This window comes from Budorcas taxicolor, chromosome 5, assembly GCF_023091745.1.
Source record: "Budorcas taxicolor isolate Tak-1 chromosome 5, Takin1.1, whole genome shotgun sequence".
NCBI lineage: Eukaryota > Metazoa > Chordata > Mammalia > Artiodactyla > Bovidae > Budorcas > Budorcas taxicolor.
In genome coordinates this window covers 73,404,477-73,431,453 of record NC_068914.1, presented here as the reverse complement: position 1 = coordinate 73,431,453, position 26,977 = coordinate 73,404,477, and the positions used below count along the sequence as shown (strand labels likewise).

At 48.9% G+C, this 26,977-nt stretch overlaps 1 protein-coding gene and 1 pseudogene across 2 annotated transcripts; one reads left to right on the top strand and one right to left on the bottom strand.

The window, feature by feature from the left end:
• On the bottom strand, positions 1–26,817 carry POU6F1 (POU class 6 homeobox 1). Of its 2 annotated transcripts, none has more exons than XM_052640413.1 (11): positions 26,718–26,817; positions 16,944–17,037; positions 15,175–15,370; positions 10,195–10,316; positions 9,080–9,305; positions 8,301–8,554; positions 7,473–7,601; positions 6,683–6,886; positions 3,068–3,209; positions 2,334–2,502; positions 1–1,345 (listed from the first exon to the last, which is right to left on the bottom strand). In XM_052640413.1, exons 2-11 carry the CDS (start codon positions 16,989–16,991, stop codon positions 1,000–1,002), a joined length of 1,836 nt encoding a protein of 611 aa, XP_052496373.1. In that variant the 5' UTR covers positions 16,992–17,037; positions 26,718–26,817; the 3' UTR covers positions 1–999. The 2 variants fall into 2 exon arrangements, with proteins under 2 accessions (XP_052496373.1, XP_052496374.1); XM_052640414.1 differs by having other exon boundaries at positions 8,301–8,551.
• On the top strand, positions 18,649–19,553 carry LOC128048096 (swi5-dependent recombination DNA repair protein 1 homolog; annotated as a pseudogene).
• Positions 26,818–26,977: the final 160 nt, after the last annotated feature.

Sequence of the window (26,977 nt, the reverse complement as noted above, 5' to 3'; positions counted from 1 at the left end):
AGAGATCAAATTAAAATCTGGGAGAGATGCCTTATTTATCAAGTTCCCAACCTGCTGGCTTAGCTGGTAAAGAATCCGTCTGCAATGCAGGAGACCTGCGTTTGATCCCTGGGTTGGGAAGATTCCCTGAAGAAGGGAAAGGCTACCCACTCCAGTATTCTGGCCTGGAGAATCCCACGGACTATACAGTCCATGGGTCGCAAAGAGTCGGACACAGCTGAGTGACTTTCACTTCACAACCTGCTATAGGCCCAGGTCAACTCCAGGACAGCTAGAGTTCACTGCTGATTTCTTCCAACATGATGTATAAAAGAAAAAAATTCTGCTTTAGTGAAATTTTCCCTACCTAGGAGCCAAGGAGAGATGGGAGTGATCATGTATTCTGGCCCCAGGTCTATGGAAACCTTCTGACCTTGAGGTCAAGGCATACATGGAATCTGACTTTCTGAGCTGCACATCACACTTTTCAGAACAAGATCTCTTGGATTTTGTCGGGGGACAGTGTGCTTGCAGGCAGAGGGTAGGTGGGTGAGGCTGTGGTTCCACTGGATGAGCCGCTGTACCTGCCACGGTCACACAGAGGAACAGAGAAGAGACAGTGGAGAGAGTGCCATCAAAAACAAGAGCTAATGGCCAGTGGTCCTGGAGGCTACTACAGCCCCGTCCCAAAGATGGGGAGCCTCTGGTTCCCAACCAGAAATCACCCTTCAAAAACCCACATCAGCAAAGTGCTTCTTTAAGTGACATGACAAGTCCCCTCCTTCGGCATGACCAGCCCCAAACCTGGAGGTCTCAGGTGGGCCCCACTGCCCTCCCTGGGATGCGGATGGCACGGGGAAAAGAAGGGGGGCAGCTGACACACAGGTGCACAGCGGAGTCTCACAACCCAGGACAAACACAGCCACAGGCAGCAGAATGGCAGAGGCCACAGGGTGGCAGCCGGAGCTGGATGCCAAGGGGAGGTACAAAGTGCTGGGACATAGGGCTGGGGGCTGAGCCCTACGGGATCTGAAAGACATTCAGCTTGCTGGTGTTCTTGAGTGTCTGGCGCCGGTTGCAGAACCAGACCCGCACGACCTCCCGGTCATAGTTGAGCTCCTTTGCAATCTCGGTGATCTCCTGGCCTGTGGGCAGCGGGTTCTTCTCGAAGTAGGCATTGAGAGCCTCTATGGCCTGGGGGGTGAAGGAGGTGCGGCGCTTACGTTTCTTGGAGGGCTCGCCTCCCACAAACTCCATCAGGTTCTGCTGGCCTTCCTGGTTCCGGAGTTCAGCTTCATGCAGCCACTTTTCCAGCACCGGCTTCAGCTTCTGGGCACTCTTGGGTGTGATGTCCAGCTTCTCAAACCTGTGGGTGACCCAGGCCCAGGAAGGGACAGTGACAGTGCCTTACTCCCCACCCCGGGCGTGAGTGCTGGCCTCAGGGGGCTGCTTCTCCTGGGGCTGGTAGACCTGTGCTCCCCTCACAACCCCGACTAAGATCCCCTGGCTCGGCCCAGCCCAGACTCCTCAGGTTGTCCTGTCTCCCAGGTCATAACAGGGAGACCATTCCCATGGCCTCAGTTTATAGTGCAATGATAACAGGGCAGCTGCTTTATGAACACCATTCCAAAACTTTCACACCCAAATGGGTGAGGTCCTTTGAGGAATCATGTTGAGAGGCCTCCAAGATGGCAAACAGATGTCCTAAGTGCTGTCTTCCTCCAACTGCAGCGTCCCTAAGTCAGAATTCTCTTTCTGGCTGAGCCCAGATGAGACTACAGAATTCCCAACATGACACTGTAGCTTAATAGTCACTCTAGTCTAATATATAGAGTTGGCAAGCAGATGAAACCTTTTGGCCATACCTAAGCCATGTGCTTTTTCGAAAATGCACATGACTTAGGGATGTGCTTTTTATTATATCTTTCTTTCACCATTAAAAAAAATTGAAGTATAGTTGGTTTACACTTTACAATCAACTATAATACAGGCACCAGAACCAGTCTGTACACTGCATACAGAAAAGTCAGTTACATCACTTCAGAGTCATGTCTCACAAGAGGGGGAGGTGGAAGCATGATAGAGGTGATTGCGGGTTATAGTCAAGAACCAAGCCACAACCGAAATTCCCAGTCTTGTGATTAATTTCATAAGCTGTACTCCTGTCCCTCTAGGATTCCTAACTGGATCAGGATCTTGGATTCCTCCTAAATAGATAATATAAATGCTCAGGACTGGAGGATAAACTTCAGAGGGCCCCAGAAAGACTTTGACTATTCCAGGTGTTCATGTCTAAGTGCCAGATACCTGAGCTCCTGTGAGTGCTCTGATCTTGCCCAGGCAGTCTTACTCACCGGCAGATGGCTGACTGGCTGTAGGCTGGGCCTTCTGTTGCAGTCAGAGCCTGACCCACTTGGGTCTGTGTGAGGCCCAGGGATAGCCGCCGGATCTTAAAGTTCTTGGCAAACTCCCGGATCTCTTCTAAGTTGATCCCATCCTCATCCAGACTTGGGGTATGTGGCTCTAGGCCAGAGGAAGGGGGCAGGGGGGAGGGTGTAAGACAGATAATCATCACTGCTTACCCAGCCCATTGGCCTAGCCCTGGTGAGCAGTGAGGGATCAGGACGTTTGACAAAAAGCCTGTGTACCCTTAAGACCCTCATCATTCCTGTCCCCAAGACGAGACGGGAGCAATGAGCCAGGACCAAGGTCCCTGTAGATAGAGGTCTATTTTAAGTTCTTCCAGCTCTAACTGTTGACCCTCCCTGATTCTCCCCAGGCTGGCCCCACGCACACCTGTTAGCTATCCACATTCTTCAAATACCGGTGAGAGACCATAGGAGAGACAGCCAATGATTTGGCTGCTCAGAGAAGCAGCCAGACAGTCGGCTAAGCAGCCTCCACCATGGTCATGCACAGAATCCAGCTCCGTAGAATGAGATTAAGAAAGTCAGTTCCTGGCAACGGGCCTGTGCTCTTCCCTTTGGGACTCTGGAGAGTTTACTAAGGGGAGCATCATCTAATGTGGTCAGGGTACCCGACTAAATGCCTCACCCCTTCGCCATACCCTTCCCTTGGAGCCACTTACTGGACACCAGCTGGCTGACTGTAGGGGTCTCTGAGCAGGTGATCGGGATGGGAGCAGAGGCAGCAGGCTTGGCCGCTGGGGCTGGGCTGGCGATGACCACGGCCGGCTGGGGCATGGCTGGTGTGGGCTGGATGGGCTGCACCTGTGAGAAGAAGATCCAACAAACCCCCACTGCCCACCTGCCTGGGTCAGCGGGGTGGGCAGTCCAGAGGCAGGGCAAAAGCAGGCATGGAATCCTTCCTCACCCAGCACACTTTTACCTGTGCCCCATCAAAAGGCTAGATTAGAAGCTATGCATTAGCACCCACCCAGGCAAGGAGATCCAACCAGTCCATCCTAAAGGAGGCCAGTCCTGGGTGTTCATTGGAAGGACTGATGCTAAAACTGAAACTCCAATAGTTTGGTCACCTCATGCGAAGAGTTGACTCATTGGAAAATACTCTGATGCTGGAGGGGATTGGGGGCAGGAGGAGAAGGGGACGACAGAGGATGAGATGGCTGGATGGCATCACCAATTTGCTGCACATGAGTTCGGGTGAACTCCGGGAGTTGGTAATGGACAGGGAGGCCTAGCGTGCTGCGATTCATGGGGTCGCAAAGAGTCAGACACAACTGAGCAACTGAACTGAACTGAACTGAATGATGATGACCTACAAAATAAGCATAGGTTGTGCCCCACCGAGCCAGGGCCTTGTAGGTGTCTATGACCCAGGCAGGTCAGAGGCTCAGAAAGGTTCAGCATACTTGGTCAAAGTTCCAAGTGTCCGCCCTTGCGATAACTGCTCTCAAGTCTCTGCCCTCAAAGGAGAAGCCTAAACCTGATTCTAGAGCCACCACACCCCAAATATCCATTAATGCGTGCGAGCATGTGTGCTAAGTCGCTTCAGTTGTTTCCAAATCTATGCAACCATACACACTGTAGCCCACCAGGCTCTTCTGTCCATGGGACACTCCAGGCAAGAATACCGGAGTGGCCTGCCATGCCCTCCTCCAGGGGATCTTCCCCACCCGGGGACTGAACCAGCATCTCCTGCATCTCCTGCATTGCAGGAGGATTCTTTACCTCTGAGCCACCGGGAAAACCCCATATCCATTAATATTTAACTGGCATATTAAATATGTAAATGACTTTTGGGACCTCGCTTCATTAAGACACTGTGCAGCCATGAAAAAGAATATCTCTTAATAACTGTCGTGGAAAGACCTCTGAGTCACAGTGCTTAGTGAAAGAAAAAAAAAGTAAGGTGAAAAACAATTTTTATGGAATAATTCCTTTAAAAAAATATGAATTTCCAAGAAAAAAATTCTGGAGTCATATAAAGCAAAGTGTCAACAGAAGTCATCTCTGGAAGTGGAGTTAGAAGGGATTTTTACTTTTTGACATCATACATAATGTTGGAATTTTAATAAACAGCTTATATCATATTTACAATCAGGATAAACTATATGAAATCAGTATTTGAAGTATGATTTTTTTTAAGCTTCTTGAAAGTGCAGATTTCTCTAGGATGGGCCTTGTTCCCTGAATTCTGCCTCCTGGTAGCTTAAAGTCATTCCCTCGTCATCCCCAGGGCCTTGTTTGGAGCTCCTTGTCTCTGGGTAGAATTCTTTAAGCTATCTCCTAATAGCTGAGGGCTGAAGAATTGATGCCTTTGAATTGTGGTGCTGGGAGAAGACTCTTGAGAGTCCTCTGGACATCAAGGAGATCAAACCAGTCAATCTTAAAGGAAATTGACCCTGAATATTCACTGGAAGGACTGATGCTGGAGCTGAAGCCCTGATAATTTGGCTCCCTAATGTGAAGAGCCGACTTATTGGAAAAGACTCTGATACTGGGAAAGATTGAGAGCAGAAGGAGAAGGGGGTGACAGAGGACGAGATGGTTGGATGACATCACCGACTCAATGGACATGAGTTTGAGCAAACTCTGGGAGATGGTGAAGGACAGGGAAGCCTGGCGTGCTGCTGTTCATGGGGTTGCAAAGAGTTGGACCCGACTGAGCGACTGAACAACAACAACAAATAGGACTCAAGTCTCAGCACAGTCCAATTCTTGGCTCCACCTGGATAACAAAAGGAATTTTTAAAATACACATCTAAATAGCCACTTTCCTGCTAAAAACTCTCCGGTGACTCCCCGTTACCTAATATTAGTGATAACAATAAAAGCACCATTTTACACACATTTCACACACATTTCACTTTGTGCACCAACCTTCCATGTAATGTATCCTTTACCATTCATAACTTAAGTTGGTACTCTCATCATTCTCCTTCTATAGATGCTGCTGCTGCTGCTGCTAAGTCGCTTCAGTCGTGTCTGACTCTTAGCGACCCCATGGACTACAGCCTACCAGGCTCCTCAGCCCATGGGATTTTCCAGGCAAGAACACTGGAGTGGGTTGCCATTTCCTTCTCCAATGCATGAAAGGAAAAGTGAAAGTGAAGTCTCTCAGTCGTGACCCCATGGACTGCAGCCTACCAGGCTCCTCCGTTCATGGGATTTTCCAGGAGAGAGTACTGAAGTGGGGTGCCATTGCCTTCTCCTTCTATAGATGAGGCTGAGGTTATTCAATGAAGCTGGGAAGCAGCATATCCATTTGAGAACCACAAGCCTCAACATCACCTAGGAACTTGTTAGAGATGTGAATCCTTCAGCCCCACTCCAGACCTACTGTATGAGACTCAAGGTGGGGCCTGGAAATCTGCATCTTAGCACGCCCTCCAGGTGGTTCTTTGGCACACTCAAGTTTGAGAACCCCTGCTCCGGCACACTGTACTTCCTGCAGTTCTGTGGAAGTAGAAGAATCTCCCATCCAACCCATCCCTTTAGATTAGTTCAATGTCGTACTCTGTGAAGGCTTGTCAAACTCCTCAGTCAGCAGACTGGGTTCCTAAAGCACCTTATCCTGCCCCTATCAGAGCCTTTGCCACACTGACTTTAGTTGTCTCTGATGCTGGGCTACCTAAGGCAAGGAAGGGCATCTTATTCATCTCTGTATCTTCAGCACTGGAATATAGCAGGCACTCAAAAACCGCTCCTAGAATGAACACGTGAGTGAATAATCGATGCCACAGTGCAGAGTGGAGGAGGGGTGGAGGGATGAAGGGGTGAAGAAGAGGAGGGTGCAGAATGAACCTCCCAGGGCCTTTCCAGCAATTTGTTCACCCTGGAGTTGACTGAGCCCAATTAACTTTTTTTTTTTTGGCCTCACTCTGCAGCATGTGGGATCTTAGTTCTCCTACCAACGATTGAACCTGCGTCCCCTGCATTGGAAGTACAGAGTCTTAAGCACTGAACCACCAGGGAAGCCCCAAGGCCCAGTTCACTTTGACCACCCTTCTCTGGCCTTCTCAGAGTGGCACTGGCCTCTGAGGGCACATATACACATGTTTGGTGTGTGGGGGTAAGGGGCGGGGTGGTGGTGGTGTTTTTCTGGGCAGAGCACGTGTGAACCAAAGGGACCTTCTACCTTCAGCCTCCCTCCACTTTGGGGAGGTGTCCTGCTTTCCCAGGGGCTTTGGAAAATAATGTTGTCTTGCCCAGCCTCTGGAGGGAGGCCGCTCATGCCTGACAACACTGCCTACCACCCTCCCCCAACCCAGCCCTTGTACCTCACTCTTAGCAGGGGACTCAGGAGTGCTTGGCTTCCGGACAGCCACAGGAGGAGGCAGGGGGCTGCTGGCCAGGGTCGCGATCACCTGGCCCTGGGCGTTCAACAACAGCTGGGGGGTCACAGCCTGGACCTGCAGGCTTTGGGCTGGTGCTGGGGCCGCCACGCTAGCCGAGTTCACTACCCACGGAAGTGTTCCAATAACCTGGGAGGAAACACAGGGACCCCACGTGTGAGGGCAGCGTCCAGCTCCACCCCCAACCCCCACACTGGCAGGAAGGGACTTAGACAAGTCACCTAACCCTTCTGGGCCTCAGTGTCCTCTCAGTAAAGTGAAGGATTCGCACTCTAGGGGCTGCTTCTCTATCCTCTCTCCAGCGCCGTGAGGGAGCAGGAGTGGGCCTGCATGTGAAGCCCTGCTCTGCCACACTTTAACTAGCTTAATTTCTCCGAACCTCAGCCTTCTCTCCTGGAAAATGGGAACAAAAATCTCCACCCAACAGGCTGTACTCAGAATTAAGTGGGATAATGTATGAGAAAGTACTTAGCACAGAACCTGGCCACAAAGCGAGGGCTCCCTAAATGAAAACCCCCCACTGGAGTGAGCACCGGCAGGGTTGGGGTGGGGGCAATGCCCCCGCCTGGCCTCAGTGTCGGCAGAGAGCTGTCACACAGGCAATAATGAACAGCAGCTTCTCACCCTGGTTGAGTTTCTATGACCCAGTCCTGCCCCTCCCCCACAGCCAGCATCTCCACGATCCCCACCCCTCCACCTGGCTTTGACCACTTGCCTGACCCTGAGCGTTGGTGAGAATCTGACTGCTGATCCCCGGCATGCTGGGAATGGCGTTGGCAATGACTGGAGCTGTGGTGAGGGAGCCCAGGATCTGGGTCTGTCCCCCGAGGGAGGCAGCACTGATCTGTGGGTGGAGGAAGAGCCTTGCTCAGAGGCAACGGGGCAAGAAAGAGCCCAAGGCAGAAGGAAGAGGGCTGAGGGTATTGGGGCAGGGGTGGGGGGTAACCGATGCTGGGCAGATGTGAGTGTGGGCTGCAAGCCCAAGTCCACCAACTGAATGGTATCCAGGGCCAGGGGCTGCAGAAGGTGAGCAGGGAAGGACGGGGCCACAGTCATGGAGGAGTACCTCTGGCTAATCTTTCAGGCCAGCCCGGGGAGAGTAGAAGGGCCAGGCTGGAGAGGCTGATGTGACTCTAGCCACATCTAACTAGAAGCCATCTATTCATGCCTAACAGCTCCACTACCAAGTCAGGAACCACACTGGATAGACACTGGCATGGGGCTGTGAGCCTCTAGCGCCACTTGAGTGACAGCTCACAAGTTTGCAATCCCCAGACATCATCCCACCCTCCAAGGCTGGTCCATGGTCCAGGTTCTGGAAGGTTGGGCCAGCCCTCTTGGCAGAGGTTGTCTGCTCTTGGCTGGGATGCATGGGCTGGCAGCTGCCTCGGAAGGAGCCCATCTCTGCCGAAGTGTTGGAAAAGAGCCGCATTCAGGGGGCTGGTCCTGCACCTCCATACTCCCCCGTGGGAAGGGTCACGTTCACCCTTGGCCAGAGATCCAGTCCATCCCCGGTGAGCCTTGGGTGAGGGCAGCAGCTTACGATTCCTGGGCTGAATGCGAAGCCTGCAGGCTGAACGGTGATCTGTGTGGGGGTGTCCACAGACTTGGGGGTGGGGGCAGTGGCGGTGGCAGCAGTGGGCTGTGGTAGAATGGCCGGTGTGGCCTGCAGCAGTGGCTGGGGCTGGAACAGCGTCTGGGGCTGAGCCGGTGGTCGGGGCTGGGCAGGCGAGGAGGCCTGGGCCGGTGGGGCGGCTTGTACAGGCGCCGGGAGAGCGGTGTTCAGCACGGCAGCTGCTACGGAGCAAGGCAGAGACAGAGGCGCTCAAATGCCTAGCCGCAGGCCAGAGCAGCTCCAATCCCAAGGGATCTGGTATAAGAACGAGACGGGGGTCGGGGCACTGGGGTGGGGGCACAGGCTGCTGTGATTCCCTTGATCCTTGCAGGGGTGGCACATGCCAACATCTCTCATCCCCCCTCCCTAGGGCCTGGAGACGTGTAGGTTCAGAACCAGAAGTGGAATCTTCTTGCAGTCCTTCTCAGGAGGCTGGTCACAGGGTGAGGTTTGGCGTAGGGGGAGGGCAGTCCCAGACAGTTGGCTGAAGGAAGACAGGCCTGCCGGGCCAGCGTGGTGTCTTGGCCTAGAGTCCTGAGGTGGTGCAGCAGCTCTGTGGCTGGGGGCCTGGGGCACCAGATCCAGACTCCAGGGCTCTTGCCCTGGGAGGGCCGTGGGTTCAGAGTCCAACATGGCAAACACACGAGCAGGGAAGGTAGTGGAAGGTGGCGGGGGCCTGGTGCAGTCCTGGGGAGAGTTGCCGTTACCTTGGAGACCGGCTAAAGGTGGCTTGAAAATTCCCCCCGTGGGAGAAGCAGCGGTCAGTCCTGGGAGGGCAGCCACGGTTGCAGTAGGAATTGTCCACACGGCCAGCCCCTGTTGACCAGCCACTTGACCTGCAATACTGATGGGGATAAGAAGAGGTTGAGTAACTGCCCCTGCTGGAACCATAACTCCTGTCAGAACTGTGGCTAAGTTTTCCTGAGTCAAGACCTGCAAAAGCAAACAAGATTTCAAAAAAGAAAAGAAAAAATAAAAAATCAACATCAACAGCGCAAACGCTGGGTCTTTTAGACCCAGCTGAGCACACACAAAGCATCCTGAGGGAAGAGGGGAAAAGGCTGCATGAGAGCGGGGAAGAGATGAGCCCTAGCTGGAGGCCCATCCCTGAGGAGGGACCTGGACTGGACTATCCCATCTTTGGAGAAGCAGCCCACATCAGGGTCAGGGCCCAGCCCTGCCCAAGGATCAGAAAGGGTCACAGGTCTCTCCCGCCATGGTCAGCTGCCTCCCAAGCCTTCCCTGGGTCTTTGCTCACGGGACCAGTGCTTTGTGACCAGGAGCAGGGGCAGGGGCTGGTGGAACTGAGTCGTCCAGCCCACAGAGGCCTCTGGGAAGCTATGATAGAGGACACTCCTGATGGACACCTTGGATATCTGTGTGTGCAGTGAAAGATGTCACAGGGTGCTAAGTCTGCCTGGAGGCCCCTGGAGCAGCTTCTTGCTGTGCTGGGGCTGCCCTCTGCTCTAAATGAGGAGCCATTAACTCTTCCAGGCACCCCCTAGAGGGGCTGACAAGGGTATTCACTCATTCAATCATTAGATGACTTGAAGAGTTACTGTAATCTATTAATCCTTGCTGGACCTGAGGGGATTACCTGACAAATGTAGATTTACTTTTCCCAGGGGGCCTGATCTGGGCTCAGGGAAAAGCCAGGGGTCCCTAGTAGGAGATTCCCTCCCTCAAGCCACAGCCCCTTCCCTGTCCTGCCTCATGAAGGAGGCAGGCCAGACCCCCAGACCCCATGGCCAGCCCATGTTGGCTATCCCATGCCTTGCTCTTGCCCACTGCCCTCTGTCTAGCTCCCTGGGGTGGTCCTTACCTGGGGGGCAGCTTGTACAGCCAGCGGTGTCAGGGTCTGTGATGCCTGAGGCTGGCATGGAGCTTGGCTGAAGGTGGCAACAGCAGGGGCAGGGCTCGAAGGCATCCCCGGAAGCGACTTCACTTCATGCAGCATTGGGAGAGAGAGGGACAAGGAGTGAACCTGGCGGAGTGGGACAACTCTCAGTGCCACACTGCGTTTCTGCACAACCCAAGGCCGATCTCTGGCTTCCTTGGCCCAAAGAGGGAGTTCCCCCAAAGTTACTGGTAGTGAGCATGGGGAGGCCGGAAAGCCCTATGCCAGACTTGGAAGGTATACCACCCTCATCCCACATGTGGATGAAGAAAATGCAGACCCAGGCACAGCTGGGTATCAGCCTGTCATCTCCTGGCTTGGTAGGATGCTAGGACCTATCACATAACCAGCAGTAGAAATGAACATGTGTCAGGGAGAGAAGGCTCCAGAATCAATGGGATTGACTGGCGCATCCAGCAACTGAATCAATGGTCACTCTGCCTCCAGGCTACTTTGGGGATGCAGTGCTGGCTTAGGGAAGGGGCAGGATTTCTGCAGGGTGAAGCCTAGGAAGAGACATGTCATGGCCACACTCTGGATCCCAGGGCTCTCCAGGCCAGATAACTTCTCTCCGGCATTCCCTGAGGTCTGAAGTCTGATGGGCAGCTTTTAGGAGGTTCTAAAGGAGCTTCCCTGGAGAAGGCAATGGCACCCCACTCCAGTACTCTTGCCTGGAAAATCCCATGGATCCAGGAGCCTGGTGGGCTGCAGTCCATGGGGGTCTCGAAGAGTCGGACATGACTGAGCGACTTCACTTTCACTTTTCACTCTCATGCATTGGAGAAGGCAATGGCACCCCACTCCAGTGTTCTTGCCTGGAGAATCCTAGGGACGGGGGAGCCTGCTGGGCTGCAGTCCATGAGGGTCGCACAGAGTCGGACACAACTGAAGCGACTTAGCAGCAGCAGCAGCAGCAAAGGAGCTTCTCATGAATTGTAGCTTTTCAAACAAGTGAGAGCTTCCTCTCACTATGTGGAGTTAGTTAGGTAGGGACCCCTAGCAGAAAAATTCTTCAAAGTCACATAACAATATGGAGAAGGGTTATTTAATACATAGTGAGACATTACAGGGAGTCCAGGTGTTGGGTGTTAGACCAGATGAGTGACTTCTTAATGCTGGCTGGGCATAGGTTTCCAGACCCTGTTCTAGGCCAACTGAGTCAGAATGTCCAGGAGTGGAGGCCGGCAACCTCACATCTCTCTCTCTTTCTTCTAAGCTCCCTTGTGATACACAGGGACAAAATGAGAACCACTGAACTAGAGAACCTTCCAAGCCTGCATTCCCAGCTCTTGTTTTAATCTGGAAAGGCACCAACCTAAGCCAGGACTATTCACAGTATACAATTTAAAAATCCAGATTGCTTCAAGGATGAAAAAGACAAGCAACCACAAAAACCATATAAAATACCAAAGAAAACCAAACGGCAGATTTATGTCCACTGTGAAGGAGAAATATATTTCTAACTGTTGAAAAAAAAATCAGAGAAGATAAGGATAATCTGAACCTCTGAGAATTCAAAAAATATTTCACTTGACAAAGTGTCATGAAACCGGGACTTCCCTGGTGGTCCAGTGGTTAAGAGTCTGCCTTGCAATGCAGAGGATGTGGGTTCAATCCCTGGTTGGGAAACTAAGATTCCAAGTGTTGTGGAGCAACTAAGGCCAGGCACTGCAATTACTGAACCCGTGTGTCATAACTAGAGAGTCCATGCGTCACAGTGAAGGACAACGAAGATCCAATGTCCTGCAACTGAGACCCAACACAACCAGATAAATAAATAAAAACAAGCAACAATACCAGCGATTGTTTATTTTTTTTAAGTGTGATGAAACCTTTAAAGGAAACTGAGGAAATGGAAATGTAACAAGCATGAGTGATGAAAGCTTACCATCTGAAGAAATAAGTCATTTCATTAGGATACGTTTCCAGAGTGGGACTATGGGGCCTAGGATTCACCTACATTTAGGTTTTTTTTTTGCTTCCTGCTAGACTGCTTTTCCACCTGGAAAATCCCATGGATGGAGGAGCTGGTGGGCTGCAGTCCATGGGGTCGCTAAGAGCTGGACACGACTGAGCGACTTCCCTTTTACTTTTCACTTTCATGCATTGGAGAAGGAAATGGCAACCCACTCCAGTGTTCTTGCCTGGAGAATCCCGGGGACGGGGCAGCCTGGTGGGCTGCCGACTATGGGGTCGCACAGAGTCGGACACGACTGAAGCGACTTAGCAGCAGCAGCAGACTGCTTTTCAGCAAGACTGAACCCACTTGCGGAACCATCAACAATGTACCTGTTTCTCCACAGCACCACCCAGTTTAGATTATATCACAATTTCTTTTTCTGGCTTCCGAGGTATAGATGGTACCTCTTGGCCGACTACTTTTCCTCTCATTGATAGCAAGGTTTTGTGTGTTTTTCCATGTAATGATTTCCTACTGTGTAAACAATTCATTTCTCTTCAAAAGGAATTTTAGTGGACTACACCTCAAAGAAAAATAGGGTTAAAGCAGCTGTTTATGACAATGAAAAAACCAGGGAGTTTGATAATAGCCAGAGCCAAAATCAGTGAGTGAATCTGTTAGTAAAGGATACAGAATGTGAAATAATATGGTGGTAGGTGTCATACTACTTAGCCTGCCCTCAGGGGCCACATCTATAAAAACATGTGTGTGTGACAAAGTCTGGGTAACAGAGTAGCACAAATCACTAGATTCTTTTTTCATCTGGAAAAAGTTTCCTATTACTTAGTTTTAAGAGGAAACCCTTCTCAATATTTCACATGCAGAAACGTTCTATCAAAGCTACATTTTAAGCTGGCAACTTCTTAGGAATTACTACCAACATACCTCCCCTACCTGCTTGACCATGACTAAAATTCCTTTACAAAGAAGACTTTAATGAAAGGCTTAATTAGATAAACTTCTGGAAGAAGATGCACACTACCATGAACACTCATGCTAAGATGTAAATTACTGGTTTTGGATCCATTTCTGAGAGTAAGTTTTGGGTAAGGAATTGAATTAAGGCGCTAGAGGAAATGAGATACGGAAGATGGATAAAAGGGTAAAAAAGAAAGGGAAGCACTGTAGGGGGGGCTTCCCTGGTGGCTCAGTGGTAAAGAATCTACCTGTAGTGCAGGAGCCACAGGAGACCCCATGTTCAATCCACGGGTCAGGAAGATCCCCTGGAGGAGGGCATGGCAACCCACTCCAGTATGCTTGCCTGGAGAATCCCATGGACAGAGGAGCCTGGTGGGCTACAGTCCATGGGGTCACAAAGAGTTGGACATGACTAAAGCAACTTCACACACACACACACACACACACACACACACACACACACACACACACGAACTGTGGACAAAGCTGGAAAATCTCCCAGATTTCCTGAAAAGGGGCTCCATCCCCACAATGGAAAGGAATGGAAAGGCTGGCCGAGATGGAGAATCCTTGTTTTTCCTGCCTGCTCACCAGGACACTGGCCCAGGACACTTCCTCAACAAGGAAGCAGAACATTGCCAGGCTAGGGAAAATGGTCATGTGTCTTGTCATTTCTTTACTCAAAAGGAGAAAAAATAAAATACCAGGCTCCCAGATGGATCTATATACTGATTTGCAAGTACAGCAAGGGAGGTGAGATCCCGAAGTGTTCTCACCTGTTTTCTATTCTCTTTGCTCTCTTCATGTCTCTTCCTCTTGATCCCCCCCCCCCACCTCCCCCAACCAGATCACCAATCTAGGGAAGCGGTGAAGTTCAGCAGAAGGCAAGGCGAGATGAACCATGGCTTTCTGGGGGAATTGGCAAAGGAGGCCCCAGGCTTTCTGCAAAAAGAGATGTCTATTCTGCAAGGTGTTAATGAGGAAAGTCAATGAAAGGGTACCCTGTGCCCAGAAAGCAGTGCCTACAACCAGTGCCAGCTTTTAGAACAGCCTGGCTATCTCACAGCTGTACTGTAGAGTCATTCGGGGAGACACTGTGAGTCAATCAGCCACATCCATTCCCCATGCAGGAGAATCAAACTCATGCCCTAAAGTCACCTTTGGAGATAAACAGCCCAGATAAGCCCACCAGGCTAGATGTGTGTCAGTGTAGCCAGGAGTGAGAAGCTGTGATTCTACAAGGCCCTCCCTAACACACATTCTTAGCCCAGTGTGGGTAAGATGCCGTTCCATCTCCAGCTCCTGGCACCTCCCAGCTCTACCATAAAAGGTACTGATTTGCAAGGGCTGGTAGTACCCTAAAGGTTAAGTCCTCTCTGCCTTGAGCCTGAGGGTCTGGTTTAGACCTGGGAGCCCTCTCGGAGGTTAATTCAATCCCCTTGATGTGCATGTACAGTTAAAAGGCAAATTCTGAACAAAAGATACAAAGAGATCAAAAAACCCACCCGCCACTTTTGAAGAGCTTAGAGCAAAAGCAGAGGACTGTGCATGCCCCCTGCACACGCCACCTAAGGGATGGGCAAAATACCTAGGCCACCCCTTCAGCCTGACCCCTGGACACATCCCTACCTTCACCCCATGTAAGGAATAAGCTGGTCCTCCCTCAGGGAGCGAGCAAGCAAGGGAACCTGTTGCTTGTTCTCGCTTCCCTCTGCTGCAGCAGGGGCCCCAGGAAAGCCTTGTCTGAAAATAAAGAAGATGCAATCCCCTCAGCTGAGTCCCACCACTCTCCTCCCACCTCACCCTGACCCGTCCCAGTTTAGGTCTATAAATAACTGAAAATGGTCCTTCATTCCAGGGATTGAGGAGTGGTCTAGGAGCTGAACAGCAGCACAGGCTGTGACCAGAGGCCTGCCCAGTGGACAGGAAGACAACACACCCCTAAAGCCACCTAGCCCCCTGGGATTCATGCTGGCTCCCCAGGGGGAACACGGGAAGGGACTCAGGTGGGAGCAGTGGCCTCGTACCAGTTGCCTCCACGGAGGAGTCTGGGTTGTCTGGGCCAGCTTCACCAGCAGCTTCACCAGCCTCAGCAGGGCCTCCACTCTGGGAGCCCTCGGTGGCCACAGCCTCCAGCGCTTTGCCCTCCTCCTCAGCAGGGATCTGAGCATCCACTCCAACCTCCAGAACTCGGATGGTCTCATGGCCTGACATCACGATGACCTGTGAACAGATGAGAGGGACACTGCTAGGGGAAGAGGCTGATACAGCCTCTGGGGAGCTAAAGCTCTAGGTGTGACTGAGGCAGAGAGGAGAGAGTATCTCAGATTGCAGACTTCCTGTCCCGAGGACTGTGCGCTCTGTGAGATTCCCGGAGCCTGGAGCTCTCTGATTCCAGGGAAGGAAGTGCTAGGAGAGAGCAGGCCCTGGTGACAGGGGGAAGGGTCTAACACAAGCTAGAAAAAGTCCCACTGAGAGAAACCACTTGAAGACATTTCTATTTGCTCCCTCTCTTGCTCTCAGTTCAGGGACTGGTAAATGGCCTCACCCACAGCCTTGCCAGGATGTCTTCTTGGCTGCTAGGATACTGGAGTGTGGTTACGATGACCCCAAACACAGGACCCACAGCTTCAGCTGGGACAAGACAGGAAGCCCTCTGCATGTCCCTCTAAACATTATAGGAGTGGAAAATGAATGCTCCAGGATGCTGAGGAACTTTTGAAGTTCATGGTTCCTTAATGTCCAAAACCCTGAGGTTAGAGGCCATGATTTCCTTGCAAGCTAACTTCTTGAAGCGAGGGTCAGGAATTCTGAAGGCACGGCCTCTCGCTGGCCCTCCTGAACTGGAGCTTTGTACCCTGCAGACCTGCAGCTCCAGCATGCCATCTCGTGTGTGCATGCTCTAACCTTGCACCTCCTCGAGGGGAGCCCCCATGCCCAGCGATGCGGGTGGCGCCTGGGCCTCCTTGGAACACTGGGTCTTCCTTCCTGCTCAGCCAGCCAGCACTTAGTGCTTAACCTCCAGCACTGACATGCTTCCACTTGGGTCTTTCAAGAATCAGGGACACCCTATGCATGAAAAAGCTCTGTATCAGGCCTTCCCTGCAATTGTCCTGGGGCCAAAGCCACTCCCACAACACGCTCCTTGGGACTGAAAACTGGATCCAGCCAGAGACTCTGCTGGACAAAAGCAACTATGTGACCCATCAGGGGAGTATGAGTGAAATAACCTTCCCAAACAGTTTCCTTTCTGACTCAAACCTGACTATGAGAACCTTTACTCCAATTACATTTTAAGAGATGTTCATCTTTTTTTCTCCTTTTAAAAATACATTAAAAATACATAAGGGAATTCCCTGGTAGTCCAGTTGTTAGGACTTGGTACTCTCACTGCCAGGGACCTGGGTTCGATTCCTGGTTGGGAGATTAAGATCCTGCAAGCTACAGGCATGGCCAATTAAAAAAAAATTTTTACATAAGTTATAAAAGGTCATTGAAGTAAAAATTAGAAAATGATATATAACCAAGAAAAATAAATAAGTTCCCAGATATCCAAATCTTTCTTTCCCCATATTAACTTATACATATTTCCACTTTTTAAAGTCATAACTAAAGTCCCCAAACCCAGCCCCTGAAAAATCCTAGCTGGCAACCACATCTGGATGGGTCAAGTGACCATGAACATTGGTAAGAAACAGACAACAAGGGGCTTTATGGAGTTTTCCTCCTTGCCCACACCCCTCAGTCCATCCCCCTCCCCTTCCCCACCCCCACCTCTTCCTGCTCCAAAAGATACCTGCTCATTGACAGTCAGAGATGAGTCTGGCCCGGCTCCAGGATCCATGGTGACTTGTCAGGGTGGGGTGGGGGCTGGCCCACACCTACACATTCTGCAGGGTGAGATGAGATGGGAAAAGCAAAGGCTGATGTGACAATGTAAGACAATTTCCATATCATCTCAGAAAGTCAGAAGTAGAATGGTAGGAAGAGAGAGAAGCTAAGGGCTCTCAGGCATGTGTAGAAGTGAAGGGAACAGGATTCTAAGGATTTTAAAATTAAAATGTCTGACTTCCTGCAGCACCCTAGGACAACCTACACTCAGGCGGAGCCAGGGTAACAGGAGGAATGGGGGCGGGGCGGGGCAGACGTCTGTCCCTGGGAGTTCCCCAGTCCGATGGGAAAGAGCAGACCCAGCAGAACCCAAAGTGACTTTGACCCAGATACTCAGAACCAGACACAAGTAAGGAGCCCTCTGGGTATCAGAACAATTCTCAGGGGAGGGGTCTGAGCAGACTTCCCCTGGAAGAGATGGCAAAGATAGGAATAAATGGAAACAGTTGTCTCAGACTTTAATGCGCCTGGAACACATTAAAACTGCAGACCCCCCCCTCACCCCGATTTTCCCAGACCAAGCATCTCCAGGGAGTCTGATTCAGTAGGTGGGTCCCTCAGGGGTTTCTGTGGCAGTGGCCCAAGAACCACGCTGGCCTTTAGCATGGGAGGCAGGACAACATACCAGATGGTGGAGCAGCTGCCACAGGCAGTGAGGAGTGAGAAGACCTTACGAGAACAGACGGTCTGGCTGGAGCCACTAACCACAGTCACAAGAAATAAAGGAAATAGCTAGGACAACGAGTTTTAGACACAGAAATAGGGAAGAAGCAACCAACACTTTTATTCTGAGTGCCCACTGTGCTAAGCATTCTATGGAACACTAATTCACGTACTACTCAGGCCAGCTGGGGTATGGGAACATCAGCATCACTGTGTCATAGGTGAGGACACTCAGCTCAGAGAAGGGTTCTAGACTCCTCACCTTTCTCTTCCTCCTCCTTTTCTACCTCTGGGTTTGTTTCATGGGCCTTCCTTTTGTTGTTGTCATTTGAGTAATTGAGGTACAATTCACATGACATCAGATTAAATGTACAACTCGATGGAATTCAGTACACTCATAGTACATTTACAGTGCTGTGCAACCATCAACACTGTTTAGCTCCAGAGCATTTTCATCCTCCAAAAGGAAATTCCATGCCCATTAGCTGTTAACTCCCTTTTCTTGCCCTTGGCAACCACGAATCTGCTTTCTCTCTTTGGATTTGCCTGTTCTCAATATTTCATATGGGCTTTCCTGATGACTCAGATGGTAGAGAATCTGCCTACAATGCAGAGACCTGGGTTCACTTCCTGGGTTGGGAAGGTTCCCTGGAGAAGGGAATGGCTACCCACTCCAGTATTCTTCCCTGGAGAATTCTATGGACAGAGGAGCCTAGTGGGCTACAGTCCATAGTCATAATGACTCGGACACATCTGAGAGACTAACACTAATATTTCATAGATTAATAAATGGAATCATTTGATATGGGGTCTTTTTGTGTCTGGCTTCCTTTACTTTGCAGAATATTTTCAAGTTTTATCTGTAGCATGTATCGGCGCTTCATTTTTTTACACAGCTGGATAAAATTTCATCGTATAGACTCTTTCACTCTCCAGGGAAGGCAGAGGCACAGGTAAACCAAGACTTTGTTTCCAAGATGGAAAGTCCATCAGACTCAGCTGTGACTTCACCCAGCACTCTGCAGGTCTATGCCAATCCACCACCTCCCCATACGAATAGTTCAAGAACACAACCTATGAGCGCAACACTTAAAGAGCAATTAAGGAAAACAAGATCTTCATTTAATTCTCATAAATAAATGGAGTGGTGAAGCATCTCAAAGTCGAGAATGAAAAAAACTATTAGATCTTTTCAGAGAAGACCGGATCCTTAGCAAAAGAAAAACTGTTTGGAATTTCAATAAAAATTTAAACACACAGTGAGTTAGAAGAAAGTTTATATTTGAAAAATACTTTAACGAATATTGATGCAGGACTTCCCTGGTGATCCAGTGATTAAGACTCTGCACTTCCAGTCTGGGGTGGCAGGGGGAGACAGGTGCAGGTTGGATCCCTGGTCAAGGAACTAAGATCCCACGTGCCACATGGCGCGACCAAAAACAAACAAAAGTGTTGCATATGAATCTAAATCACTGGATACTGGGTTATGCATGGTCCTCCAAAACGATTTTGTGAATGAGAACATTTCCAAACAAGGATTAAACGAAGAAAAAGCCAAATCCGCCAAATGGGTGAAGGAGATTCCAGAGAACTTCAGAGGATAAAACTAGTCAAAACGTATCACTCAAAGAACGACCTGTCCCAGCTACAATTGTTAATAAGGAAGCAAAGACACTGTACCTAGATGTTGCTCTGTGAGGGGCAATCAACTAAGTCCCCAAAGGACAAGAAACTGAACCTCACCCAGTTGATAGATCACTGTGGGTGAGATGATAAATTGCTCCAGTGTAACAGAAATGAAGATGAAGTCATAAGAGTTTCATTCATAATTCTTTCTCCAGAGAATCTCTGAGAATGACGACATAATAAAAAAGATACTCGCATATTTTAAAGAGAACGTATAAGCCACTAGAGCTTAGAGAAAGGTGTCCTGACGAACACCAATTTATGAAGCTTGTTATTATCCAAATATAAACCAAGTTCTAAAATAAGGTTTCAGTATTTTGGAGAAATCTGCCAAAGAAAACATTTAAATAAATATGTGAAAAATTTAAATAGCGATTAAAAAATAATTTGGACAATTTTGGAAGTCAGTTTTAATACAGTGTTCTGTTTACTGTGGTTAAAAAAAAAAAGTTTTACTGTCAATGTTAAAAAACAGTCCAACCTTATAAATGTCTAAACTTAAATGGGTCTAAAAATGCCGGCCTCTCTGATTTTATGACTCTTGTTTCCATCCACTTATCACATATTTCCATCTGGATAGTCTAGCACATAATTAAACTCATATGTCAAAAAAAAAATCCCACGGTATGGATATGCCATATTTTGTTTATTCAATCATCCGCTGATGGATATTTTGGTTGTTTCTACCTTTCTGCTACTGCGAACGGTGCATCTATGAATCTTTGTATACGAGTTTTTGTTGGAACACCTGTTTTCAATTTGGGGGTATATACCTAGGAGTGCAACTGCTGGCTGACCCCAGGGGTTTTAGGGGTTTCACTCCAGTGACGCTAGTAAATAGCACATCTGGATGGCCTGCCTCCTTTGAGCTCATGATATCATGCAGTGTCCACAGCCTGAAAGCAATGAAGAGAGACGATCACCTGTCAGTTTTGAGAGAAGGGGCTCCTGTGACTACCCCAGAAGTAGAACCCCGGTGCAATCATAGATCACAGCAGAGCTGCTCTGGTTAAAGCTGGGACAGGAGCCAGTGCCCAGACACAGCATGCCCCTTTGCCTTCTTTCTTCAGTGAGTTGAGTTTGAAAAATACCTGAATCAAACCTGGCAAGGCTAACAGATGGCTCACTTGTCCCTGGCTTTCCTGTGCTAGCATCTAAAAACACAGGCAGCCTCGGAGGGAAGATAAACAGCAGGTCCTGAGGCATTTGTCTCCAACCCAAAAATCCAGAGGTCCAGGGCCATCCAGGACTCTCAGCGGCAGAAAAACTGAGTTAGAGGCCCTGGTTCTATTTATCATTCTCTTTGGGGAACTGGTTTGGGCTTAAGGTAATCTTCCAAGACACCCAGGAGGAGCAATGAAGTCTAAAACAAATCAGAACCCCCTAGAATAGCCTGAGATCCTGTAAGAAGAATCCTGAAATGCTTCGTCCTTTGTTTATTCAACAAATACTTCAGTGGCCACTATGTGCTGGGCATTGGGATACAGTGGGGAAAAAGCATGTTCCCCAGCTTTGTTAAGGAGTCAACAGTCTAATATGGGCATTGAGGAAATAAAAAGGTAACGACAATATAGTGTGTTTAAGTGTCATGGTGGATGAATAGAGGGTGGCAGAAGATACACTGAAGGTATAGCTAATGCACTTTTAAATATGGTCCTTTGCCCCTTATTCCAGGGTGGCATGTGTTTCAGACATAAAATTTGATAGTACATGAAGCATCTTGTGACATGCAGAGGAAAATGGAATTTGTTGTATGAGATTCAGACTTTTAATGCAGACTCATCTCTGTGATTTTAATCACTTTATATATACTTAATGTGGTTGAGGTTTCCAAGAGGTAAAGTACCTCTCACTGTAGTCATTTTGAGGGGTGGAGAGTATTCTGCATGGATTAAAGGAATGAATGGAATGAGTTTAACTGGTATTTAACTGAAAGTCACATTTGTTATGGGAAATTACCTTTCAAATTTTTGACATAATCCTCTCACATGAGATTGTTTGTTGACATCAGCATCTCCAACTCTACATCACTTCTATATTTAAATTGTGCACCAACTTACCTCCTGCAGGGCTGCCGTCTAAAAAGGTCACAAGGACAGGAAGCAGGAAGCAGGAGATTAGTACAGACAGGTAGTTGGAGTTGAGCCAGATCGTCCAGACAAGAATGGTTTCCTGAGGTGGTCTCACCCAGCCTGTCAGCCACCAGTTGAGACCTCACCTGGCAACTTCAGACTCATGTAATCCAACTACCTACTGATTGCTTACAAAATCTTATACTTAACATATTCGAAATCAAACTCCTGATTTGCACCCCAAACCAGCTCCACCTGCCTGCAGCCTTCCCCATCTCAGCAAACGGCAGCTTCATCCTTCCACAGATGCTCAGATTGAAAACCTTGCTGTCATCCTTGCCTTTGCTCTTATATTTCCATCTATATTGATTTCTTCAAATCCTGTTGGCTCTCCCTTCCAGTGCACCCAGAATCCCTCCACTTCTTATGACTTCCATCATGGTCCATGTAGTTGTACCTGATGCAAAGGAACACAAGATAACATCCCCTCTTGCATGCAAGCATCATCTGCTCTGTTCTTAAACCATCAATCTTCAGGTGGGTTGCTACAGCTTTCAAGTTTTCATTTGCTTGATGGATTTTCTGTATGTTCTCCCACCCTTCTCCATTTCTGGCCCCAGGACATAGATTTCCCTTCCCATCTGCTGAAAAGTAATCATTATTAATGATTAATAAAATACTATTAATGATTAATAAAAAACTGTTAATCATTATTAATAGTTTGTTGGTCCTGGGATAAATGATAATGGAACAGAAGATTAAAAAAAAAGTATGTGTGTATATAACTGAGTCACTTTGCTGTACAGCAGAAATTAATACATTATCAATAAACTATACTTCAATTTAAAAATAAATTTAAAAAATAGTTTATTGGGACCCAGCCCCTTTATGCATAGTACTACACTGAGCACTCTTTGGAGACAGACTTTAGGGTTCACAATGTCAGCTTTGATAGTCCCTAGCTGTGGGACTTCGGGCAAATTATTTAACCTCTCTGCCTCAGTTTCCTCATCTGTAAAAATGAGAGTAATACCACCTACTTCATAGGGCTTATTATGAAGACTGAATAAATTGATGCCCATAAAAAGTTTAGACCAACGATTGGCACAGAGTAAGTGCTCAGAAGATGGTAGCTGTTATAAAAATTTACATATTCTCCAGGCAAGAACACTGGAATGGGTAGCCATCCCCTTCTCCAGGGGATCTTCCTGATACGGAAATTGAATCTGGGTCTACTACACTGCAGGCAGATTCTTTACCATCTCAGCCACCAAGGAAGCCCTTACAAATACTATCTCATTTAAATTTAGTACAGCAGTTAGGAACCCAGGTTTGGTAACTGAGGTCTTTATGCCTCAGTTACCATATCTGAAACGGGAATAACTAGGCATTGTAGCCAATTGTGTAAGGGTTCAATAAATATGAACTGTTAACTATTGTTCAATTTTGACACCAGCCCCATGAGGCTACAAAGTAAACACATAGGAAAGCTTGACCACCTGTGTGACAAGTGGGCAGATTACTTCCGTTTTTTTCAGGGATAAATAATGAGAGCTTATCTTAGAATTACTGTATAAAGCACAAATAACAATAAGCTATTACAATCCCCATTTTTATTGAAGAGTAAGTTGATGATCAAAGAGAGATAATGGAATAGGCTTAGGAGAAAACCCTAGATTAAATCCCAGCTTGGTCATGAAATAGCTGTGCCATCTTGGGCAAATGACTGAATCTCTTTGAAGTTTAAGTTCCTTACTTTAAAATGCTGATTAAATGGGCAAGCTTCATGGGGTTGTTATAATGGTGATAGGAGATTAGGGCTTCCCTGGTGGCTCAGACAGTGAAGAGTCAGCCAGCAATGCGGGAGACCCAGGTTCAATCCCTGGATCAGGAAGATCCCCTAGAGAAGGGCATGGCAACCCACTCCAGTATTCTTGCCTGGAGAATTCTTTGGACAGAGGAGCCTGGTGGACTGCAGTCCATGGGGTAGCAAAGAGTAGGACACGATTCAGAGACTAACACTTTCACTTTTTTATGAGATCATGCAAGTAAAATGCTTAACATTGTATTCTTACGATGATCCCCATCTTTATTTATAGGAAAATGGAGGTGGAGAGAGGTCAGGTGATTTGCCCAAGGGCACAGTCCATGACCTTCAAACTTCAAGGTCACATCACCTGCCCCAGATTTCTTTTCTGACACCACACTAAGCCTTCATTCAGGAAATGGCAGGAAGGCTGGTGGAGGCTGCTCTGGCCCCCAAGGATCAGGACACACTGGAAAGCGGAAGCTCTCAATTCTGCTCCAGGTTGTTTCAGTGGTTAAGACTCTGAGCTTCCAACACAGGGAGTATGGGTTCAATCCCTGTTCAGGGAACTAAGATCCCACATGCCTTGTGGTGTGGCCAAGAAATAAAAACAGGCTTCCCTGGTGGCTTAGATGGTAAAGAATCTGATTGCAACGTAGGATTTGATTCCTGGGTCAGGAAGGTCCCCTGGAGAAGGGAACGGCTACCCACTCCAGTATTCTTGCCTGCAGAACTCCATGGACAGAGAAGCCTGGAGGGCTGCAGTCCACGGGGTTACAAAGAGTCAGACATGACTGAGCAACTAACACTTTCACTTTGGGGCTTCCCTGGTGGCTCAGATGGTAAAGAATCTGCCTGCAATGTAGGAGACCCAGATTTGATTCTTGGGTTGGGAAGATCCCCTGGAGAAGGGAATGGCAACCCACTCCATTATTCTTGCTTGCGAACTCCTATGGACAGAGGAGCCTCGTGGGCTACAGTGCATGGGGGTCACAAAGAGTTGGACATGACTGAGCGACTAACATTAATCAATTTACTTCCTCCAACCCCAATTCATGGACAGAGATAAATGATTTGCCAAGCTATTGGTAGACTAGCTAGCCACACACATGGGCCAGAAGGAGAAGAAAGGGCAAAAGACAGGACAGTAGTGAACAAACTTACTTCTTTCCAACCAACCATTTGTAAATTTTAGACAAACATAGTCAAACAGTAAAGACTTGTTTTATAAAGACACATTTAGATTTGGTTTCTCCTCCTGCACCACCCCCCCCCATCCCCTTGGGCTCAAACTTGATTTATCCCAGGCAGGGTGAATAGAGGGGATAAATGTGAAAAATAACAAGAAGTATGTTCCCCTACTAGACTTTAAGGACCAAGAAAGCATATCCACTTACCATCATATCCCAGAGCCTCATAAAATTCCTGGTACACAACAGAGGTTAATGAATACGAGCTGAAAACATAAATTATGATATCAGATCATACTCTTTAGTCTCCTCATATTTCCTACCTTTTCCTCAAAATACACAGCCTATTTCAAATTTCATGCCCTCATTTTCAATATTAGGGCTACTTAAAAATGATTTCAAAGAAGCAGTATTAAGTTCTTAAGAAACCCAGTCACACTCACCCCTTCCTAATGTGCCAGTTCAGCTCCTCATTCCCAAGTCTTCCTTCATTTGGCCAGTTTCTCCTGAGTCTCATTCTCTCTGTGGCCTCACTGACCCTCATTTTGACACAGAAAGAGCTTGGGGTTTAAAGGCAGAAGACTCAGGTTGAGTATCACTTCTGTTTAAGGTAACACCTCCCAGCCTGTTTCCTTATCTGTGAAATGGGGCTAAATTCCAGTGCCCACCTCATGGGCTATTGTTAAATCATTAACATTTATGTAAAGCTTTTGGAACAGGGCCTGGCACACAGCAAACACTATGTAATTGCTTTAAGTTGAAGTAAAGCACTGTTCTTAATTGTAAAGTGTTATAAAAAATGTGTAAGATTACTACTACGACTTTACAGTGAGCAAATCTTGGGGAGAGGGGATATGATCTTGTCCCATGTTCCTTCATAATGCAAAGACTCCTTAGAAAAGCAAATTTCTTCTGAGTCATCTCTTAATTGCTAGGTAGTACTTCCAAGAAGAGAATAACCCGTCTCCTTCTCTCTCTCTTACACACACACACACACACACACAATCACTCTATAATCTTGTTTTTTTCATGTTTATGATCTGCCTGTCTCCATCCCCATCCCACCCATCAAACTGAAATTAAAACTCCAAGACAGGGCAAATTCTGTCTGTATTGTTCAGAGTTGGCACAGAGTGGATATTTTTGTCGCCCTAATGAACAAATAAATGAAGGTCTACAGCAGATATGCAAAGAAATACCAGATCACAGAAATAACACCCTGAGAAGCTAGACTTCAATCAAAACAAAATACATGGAATTATTCCTCAGAAGGCCCTGCTGGTCAACTTGGCTGCCTTGGATTACCAAGAAAAGGGAGGTGGGAAATAACAATTGAAGACCAGCCTTCTACTTTGGGATCAAGGAATTTCAAAGAGCAGATCACAGATCTCCGCAAAGAGCTTCTTTGCACTAGCCCAGGTAGGCTTCACAACCGCATTTTATTTTCCCCCACAGCCGGCTGCGGAGGTTTTCCAAGATTTGGGGCTTCCAATGACAAATGAGTAGGGGACCTCAACGCGGGAAAGTGGAGGTTGCAAGGCGCCCTGCGGCTCCTTGGCCTTGCCAGGTGAGGATGCCCAGGGAGCACACAGCGGGTCCATTATGATGACTGTTTTTATTAATAATAATATCGTTATTAAATATTTATGAAGTGCTTGTGCTCGGCTAGACGGTAACCCTCCCACCACTCTCCCACCCTTCCAGCAGCACCAGGCCCCTAACCCCGAGTCCCACCAGTCCTCCCGGTGTATGGTGGTTGGAGAGAATTGTGACAGGTGCCTCTGGCCGCCTCATTTGACCTTGACTGCTGGGAACCCAGGCGTCCGGGTTCTCCAGTGGGGCGACAATCCTTTCGCGGTCGCCACGGGGGCTGGGTAAAGAACGTCCCCGTGGTCCGTGCCCAACCTGGGCTCCCGGAGCAGAAATGGGGAGGGGCCAGGTCCAAGCTCCCCTCGGGGTCCACCTGGCGGCCGCCCCCTCCTCTCCTCGGTCCCCGTGGGCCGGCAGGAAGGCTAGGGCGCGGCCCCCGGGGTCTCCGGCCTCCGGCGAGCGGCCACACGCCGTTCAGCTCCCGGAGCTCCTCGCCGCCCCGGCCCAACATCCCGGCGCCCCGGCCCCGCGGCATTTTTTTTTCTCTTTATCATAAATATATAAATTATGCTAATTACGGGCATTGCATATTAACCAAACCCGAAACCTCCCCAGCCCGGCCCCCTCCCCCTCTGTGCAAACCCCTCCCCGCCCCGGACCCCGCTACTTACCGGAGCCCGAGCCCGAGCTGCCTTCGCCTTGGGTGCCCGGCGGCCACCGATTAGAGATTCATCTCACAGCTCGGGCCAGGGGGCCGGGGGCTGGGGCCCGGGGGCCGGGGCAGCCGCCACCCGCAGACAAAGAAGCCAGTGCGGCTTGGCTGGGCTCGGCTCGGCCCGGGAGCCGGTCGGGACCCGCCGCCGCCCCCGGGCCCCCAGCCCGGGCTGGCCAGAGCCGAAAGGGACTCGGCGGGCTGCGCTGGGCGGAGGGG

What these genes read in the sequence shown, in the direction of transcription:
- POU6F1 (XM_052640413.1), bottom strand. Translation starts at nt 16,991, where the DNA reads ATGGATCCTGGAGCCGGGCCAGACTCATCTCTGACTGTCAATGAGCAG. An exon ending in CTGTACAAGCTGCCCCCCAG is followed by an intron (nt 9,306 to 10,194) that starts GTAAGGACCACC and finishes TTGCTTTTGCAG; the next exon opens with GTCTTGACTCAGGAAAACTT. An exon ending in AGCCAGTCAGCCATCTGCCG is followed by an intron (nt 1,346 to 2,333) that starts GTGAGTAAGACT and finishes GGTCACCCACAG; the next exon opens with GTTTGAGAAGCTGGACATCA.